The following is a 7,149-nucleotide window of genomic DNA, read 5'->3' on the forward strand; positions in this document are numbered from 1 at the left end:
CTTTGGTATACTGCCTCGTTAAAAACCTTGTCAGGAAAAACCCGGTGGGATAAAAATCTGATCGAAGGGAAAAAGAGTGCAGTACATATAATACTCCCCCTGATCTCAGCATAGTTCACGAAGATGTCGCATTCCGATTTTGTGAACTAACTGTTCAAATTTCTTCGAAGGAAGTGATTTGGTGAAAAGGTCGGCAAGATTTTCACAAGACTGAATTTGCTGGATATTTATTTCCTTGTCCTTTTGCAGATCATGTGTGAAGAACAGTTTTGGGGCAATATGTTTCGTTTTATCTCCCTTAATATATCCTTCAGTTACTTGAGCGATACATGTTGTATTGTCTTCAAAGATGATGGTTGGGTCTTCTGTTATAGTGTTCATTCCACACTCCTTTTGGATATTACTGGTCATCGACCTCAGCCACACACATTCCCGTCCTGCTTCATAGAGGGCTATCAACTCTGCATGATTTGATGATGTCGCGGTCAATGTCTGCTTTGTTGATTTCCATGATATTGCAGTGTCGCCATAAGTGAACACATATCCATTTTGTGACTTGGCATTTTGAGGATCTGATAAGTATCCAGCGTCTGCATACCCAATGAGAGCAGCATCTTGTTTTGGTTGGTAATATAAACCAAGGTCTTGTGTCCCTCGTAGGTACCGGAGTAAGTGTCGAACTCCCTTCCAATGCCTATATGTTGGTGCATTGCTGTGCCTGGCTAACAAATTCACAGAGAAAGCTATGTCGGGTCTAGTATTGTTAGCTAAGTACATTAAGGCTCCAATTGCACTTAAGTATGGTACTTCTGGACCCAAAATCTCTTCATTTTCTTCTCGGGGTCTAAATGGATCATTTTTCATATTCAAAGAACGAACAACCATTGGGAAGTTGGTTGGGGTTGCTTTGTTCATGAAGAAACGTTTCAAAACTCTTTCTGTATAGTTTGATTGATGGACAAAAATGTCATGACTCAAGTGCTCAATTTGTAGTCCAAGGCAAAATTTAGTTTTCCCAAGGTCTTTCATCTCAAATTCTTTCATCAAGTATTTTGCAGTTTTCTCGAGTTCATTTGGGGTTCCGATGATATTTAAATCATCAACATAAACTGCAATGATAGCGAATCCTGATTGTGATCGCTTTATGAAAACACAGGGACTAACTTGGTTGTTTTTGAATCCTTCTCTCATAAGGTATTCACTCAGACGGTTGTACCACATCCTTCCAGATTGTTTCAATCCATAAAGTGACCTTTTTAGTTTTATGGAAAGCAGTTGTCTAGGCTTGTGGTTTTCTGGTAGTTTTAGTCCTTCGGGGACTTTCATGTAAATGTCCGTATCGAGTGACCCATACAAATACGCAGTCACTACATTCATTAATCGCATTTGCAGTCCTTTTGTGACTGTCAAACTTACCAGAAATCTTAATGTAGTTGCATCAACCACTGGAGAATATGTTTCTTCATAATCAATCCCTGGAATTTGAGAAAATCCTTGGGCTACAAGTCTTGCCTTGTATCTAACTATTTCATTTTTCTCATTACGTTTTCTCACAAATACCCATTTGTATCCAACGGGTTTTTATACCTGCTGGTGTAAGGGTTATTTTCCCAAAAACTTCTCGTTTTTCAAGTGACTTTAACTCAGCCAGCATTGCCTCCTTCCACTTTGGCCAATCACTCCTACGTCGACATTCTTCTACAGTTCTTGGTTCAACATCATTTTCATCAGACACGATGTCGATTGCGATGGAATTTGCAAATGTTTCATTAACGATAACATCTTTCCTATTCCACTGAGTCTTTGTAGAGACGTAATTCATTGAAATTTCATTGTTATCGATGTTTTGAACATCTTGTTCATTCCCCGTAGGGTTGTCTTCTTGTTCGTCCCCTTTTGGATTATCATCATTTTCTTTACTTTCATCCACATTTGGTTTTTCTTGACCTTCTGACGGGGGAACATCATTAGTCTCATTTTCTATTACATCCAATCTTTTCAATTTTCTTGGCTTAGAATCTTTTGAACCAAGTGGTCTTCCACGCTTTCTGCGTGCCTGAGATTCATTTTCTATGGCCTTATTACCAGTTGGGATTTCAATACGTGCAGGGGCATTTTCTGCTGGTATATGTGATTTTGTCACCTTCTTTGTGTCTACAAATGCATCAGGCAATTGATTTGCAACACTTTGTAAATGAACAATTTTCTTAACTTCTTGTTCACACATATTTGTTCGTGGGTCTAACATCAACAGTTGTGTTGCATTTCAAATGAGTTCAATTTCTTTCTTATGTGGGTCCACTTTCTCTCCCCCTAAGGCTGGGAATACTGTTTCATTAAAGTGACAGTCCGCAAATCTAGCCGTAAATAAGTCACCAGTCAATGGTTCAAGATATTTAATTATAGAGGGGGATTCAAACCCGACATAAATTCCCAGCCTTCTTTGTGGACCCATTTTTGTTCGTTGGGGTGGAGCAATGGGAACATATACAGCACAACCAAAGATTTCTAGATGTGAGATACTTGGTTCTCGACCACAAACAAGTTGTAGTGTTGAGAATTTATGATAAGCTGTAGGTCTCAATCTAATTAGCGCTGCTGCATGTATTATAGCATGTCCCCAAGCAGATGATGGCAATCTTGACCTCATTAATATTGGTCTTGCAATCAATTGTAATCTCTTAATTAGTGATTCAGCTAGACCATTTTGTGTATGAACATGAGCTACTGGGTGTTCAACATCAATTCCAATTGACATACAGTAATCATTAAATGTTTGGGATGTAAATTCCCCAGCATTGTCAAGTCTTATTTTCTTTATTGTATGATCTGGGAATTGTGCTCGTAATTTGATGATTTGGGCAAGTAATTTTGCAAAGGCAACATTTCTACTTGAAAGTAGACTAACATGTGACCATCGTGTAGAAGCATCAATTAAAACCATGAAATATCGAAATGGTCCACATGCTGGATTAATCGGCCCACATATATCTCCCTGAATTCTTTCCAAGAATTTTGGAGATTCAGTAGCAATTTTGTTCATGGATGGCCTTATTATTAATTTGCCAAGTGAACATGCAGAGCATGTTAATTCATCTGATTTGGGAATTTTGACATTTCTTATTGAATGTCCAACTGAATGTGCTATTATTCTTTGCATCATCCCAGTTGCTGGATGTCCCAAGCGATCATGCCATAAAATAATCAAATGTTTGTCATCTAACTTCTGGTTAGATACCATATTGATTTCCACGGGTCGTATGTTTATACGATATAACCCCGAAGTGTATGCTGGCAATTTCTCATATATATATTTCTTGCCATGTTTTTCTGCCGTGAGGCATATATACTCTTTTTGATCTGTTGTCATTGTTTCTAGATGATAGCCATTTTGGCGTACATCTTTAAAGCTTATGAGATTTCTTCGAGATTTACTCGAATATAAAGCATTATTGATTATTAATTTTGTTCCATTTGGAAGCATTATACAAGCCTTTCCAGATCCTTCAATTAATTTAGCTGACCCGGAAATGGTGTTTACATTTGCTTGAAACAACTTTAGTTGTGAAAAATAATTTCTATCTTTTAAGATAGTGTGCGTTGTTCCACTGTCCAAAAGGCATTGATATTCGGAACTAACTTCAGGTAGATCCATATCTTCTTAAAATAAATTTGAGATTAGTTTAGAATAATATCATACAAACTTTTATTGATGATAGAGATTAAAAGTACATTAAAATACAGGGAACTAAGAAAATACATTAAAACATAGCATATGTTACATTAGTAGATGAGAAACCTAAGTATTGTTGTTTTCTCCGAGAATGAAATCATTTCCAATTTCAGCATTATCCATGAAATAATCAGACACATCAAGGCTGGGACAAGGAGCATTTTCCTCATTAACATAATTTGCTTCTGCATTTTTCTCTTTGCCTTTTACAGAAGCCTGGTAAAGGTCTACCAAATGTTTGGCCATTCGACAAGTACGTCCCCAATGTCCTGTCATGCCACATCTGTAACATGCGTCTTTTCCTTTCGAAGGAGTTTGTTTGTGGCTTCCAGATAACTGTCCCTTCTGTTTTTCAAAATTTTTGAAATTACTGTTTCTTTGAAAATTATTTCTACCACGACCACGGCCGCGTCCGCGATAATTTCCACGGCCTCTTCCACGGCCATTGTAATTTCCACGTCCACCTCTTCTTGTAGCATTTGACTCGGGTGGATAGGAATTTGTTGCATTTGCCTCATGATGAGTGGCCAAAGACCCAGTTGGTCTGAGATTATGATTTTTCAACAAAAGATCGTTATTTTGTTCCGCAACAAACAATACACTCATTAATTCATTAAACTTCTTAAAACCTCTTTCACGATATTGTTCTTGCAACAGTATGTTGCTTGCATGAAAGGTAGTGAGTGTTTTTTCAATCATTTGTTCATCGGTGACTGGATGATCACAGTATCTCAATATAGATACTATCTCATGTATGGTTGAATTGTAATATATTACAGATTTGAAATCCTGGAACCGTAAATTTGTCCAGTCAAATAATGCCTTAGGAAGGAGCACCCTTTTGTGGTGTCCAAATCTTTCATTAAGGCAATCCCATAATTCTTTGGGATCTTCAACCATCATGTACTCAGTTTTAAGGCCTTCATGTAAATGATGCCTTAGTAACACTAAGGCTTTTGCCTTTTCTTGTTCGGTAATGGGTTTTTCAACCGTCATTGCAGAAGTGGTAGTATCAGTTGTTTGACCAGGGGGACTTTTATTTTCTTTAACAGTGTGCTCCAAGCCTTGAGCTTTCAAATTCATCATTGCGTCCACTTTCCATTCCAGAAATTTCTTTCCAGATAAATCTAAGATGCTGAACTGTCTTTTCATAAGATCTCCCATTTTAGCTACAACAAATTTCGTGATAATTAGATTATAATAACAAATTATATGTACAACTCACATGTTTAGTTCTTCCATATTTATATTTAAGTTAATAAGACACGTGATAATTAAATTTAATAATAATAAACCATAAGTAATATAGTCTTTTCTCCCCCTTGGTTTATTATTGTGAGTAATTATATGATTAAACAAAAATTAATCATGTTAGTTGCAAAAAAAAACAGCAAAACGACAACAATGACAGTAGTAACAATAATTATAATGATAACGGTAATATTATACAATGATGATTAATAACAACAAACATACATAATAAAACAAAAACAAGCTTTTAATATACTAAAACGACAAAATAAGTGAGTTTTACTTATACATAATGACAAAAATTAATATTGCTACTAATAAAATTACAAGCGCGGTAATTAGAAGGAAATATTGTTTTATCTTCATTAAATCTTTCTCAAAAGTGAAGTTGTGGGTGTTTTGGGTGTTTTGGTTGCCGTCGTCGGGGAACATATCGGAGAAGAAGGGGGTGAAATTTTTATTTTTTTTAGGTGATTTTTGGATAAAAAGTGGGAAGAGATAAAGGATTTGTGGTGAAATTGGGGGAAAAATCCGTCTTTTATAGAGGTAGGTTTATCCGTTACTGTTCTGTACAACTGTAAAAATATCATATAACAATCTAATATACTGACAAAAATTATGGTCTAAATATATATATTTATAATTGTAAAAGGTTATCACACTGGGAATGCAAGTCATAGTGGTCCGAGAGCCCTAATATCTATAAAAGATCATGGGTTCGAAAACGGAAAGAAACACAAAAAGTATGTAAAAGTAAGAAAAATAATAAGTATAAAAAGGCTGCATCTTTTTGTTAATCTAGTTAATAATAATATGCATGCAAAGCTACTACTTAGCAATTATAATAACTAAGATAAAAATTTACGTAAAATGAGTATGTAATATCAACATGGATCAAACAAAGAAATATCAACATGAATAAACAAAAGAGAACTTTCACCATTGTTTTTGAGATATATATAATACAGTAAATGTTTGAGTTTCTGGTATAGAGGATCCCAAATATGGGCAACTATAGAGCATACTCCTCGAAACATTTAGAAGTAGATAGTATTATTTGTTATAAATTTTTAGAAGTAGGTATAAATATACCTGACTGAAAGCTGGTGCTGATAACGTGTTAAAAATATTTTACTGATGGGAAGATATTTATCAGTGAAGGGATGAAGATAGGAAGTAAGTAGTAGAATGGTAGGAAAACTCTTTTCTTGTTTTTCAACTTGAGTTCACAATACGTGAACTTTTATTTATATAGCCAAAATAATTGAATACAATAATATACATTATTGTACTTTATACAAATTATTGTACTTAGTAAAGTCTTCATTGACTTTAATTACCACATGTGAAGTTCAATTCAATCATGTTTCTCAACACCTTTTTATTTTTCTATTTTTTGTTCCTTTTATGACACTTCATTTGGACTTTGTTTTCATATGGTCTGCCCATCCGATGGATGACTGCCTAGAGTGTTACCGTGACATCGAAAAAATTGCGTATTTCAACGTAATTTTACGGGACTTTTATAGGATTATTAAGAAGGGCTTAGGATGTTAAAGAAAATACGAGTATTTAACATATTTCTGTTGACTTTTGTATTAGACTCCATTTTTACCACACAAGTGTTTGCTAATTAATATATTTTCCATTCTCTTAGAAAAAAAAATGAAAATAAGGATTGGAGATAGGAATGGAAAGTGAATAAAAAGGCACCACAAAGTAAATACCAATATTAACTTTAAAGACAATTTTTTTTTAACACGCTAACTAATAGATATGAGCAATCTATGAACAACACTCTTAAAATGAGTGATCCTACGTAAATCCTCTCACGTAGGTTTGAGATTCGATTTAAGGGTTTTCACTATGTAATGAAATATTTCTTTTTGGGATTTGTTAAACATCGCCCACAAATTACTACATAAAGCCCACAAAATTCACTTGGTTTCCCAAAATTGCCCTTGACCTTAAAAAAAAACACTTACACTCTCATCACTCACACTCTCATCACTCACACTCTCATTGCTCATCTTCTTTCAACCTCTCTAAAAAAAAAAAATTTCAAAATAACGGCAATGTCGAGGCGGCAAGGCAAGGAAGTGGCGGCGGCGGCGGAGGGAAGGATGTCCCAAGGAGGAAAGGTATATTTTGTTTAAAAAAAAAAA

General features: G+C 35.1%; 1 protein-coding gene across 1 annotated transcript; it reads right to left on the reverse strand.

Moving 5' to 3' along the window:
• Nucleotides 1-3,799: 3,799 nt before the first annotated feature.
• On the reverse strand, nucleotides 3,800-4,897 carry LOC110683136. Its single transcript, XM_021859486.1, has 2 exons — nucleotides 4,105-4,897; nucleotides 3,800-4,002 (listed from the first exon to the last, which is right to left on the reverse strand). Exons 1-2 carry the CDS (start codon nucleotides 4,895-4,897, stop codon nucleotides 3,800-3,802), a joined length of 996 nt encoding a protein of 331 aa, XP_021715178.1.
• Nucleotides 4,898-7,149: the final 2,252 nt, after the last annotated feature.

The sequence above is a fragment of the Chenopodium quinoa genome, unplaced genomic scaffold, assembly GCF_001683475.1.
Source record: "Chenopodium quinoa cultivar QQ74 unplaced genomic scaffold, ASM168347v1, whole genome shotgun sequence".
NCBI lineage: Eukaryota > Viridiplantae > Streptophyta > Magnoliopsida > Caryophyllales > Amaranthaceae > Chenopodium > Chenopodium quinoa.

Bases quoted from the DNA above. Each gene is read 5' to 3' on its own strand.
- LOC110683136 (XM_021859486.1), bottom strand. From the start codon at position 4,897: ATGGGAGATCTTATGAAAAGACAGTTCAGCATCTTAGATTTATCTGGA. The intron at 4,003-4,104 runs GTAATTTCAAAA...GTGGCATGACAG, and splicing joins AAATAATTTTCAAAGAAACA to GACATTGGGGACGTACTTGT.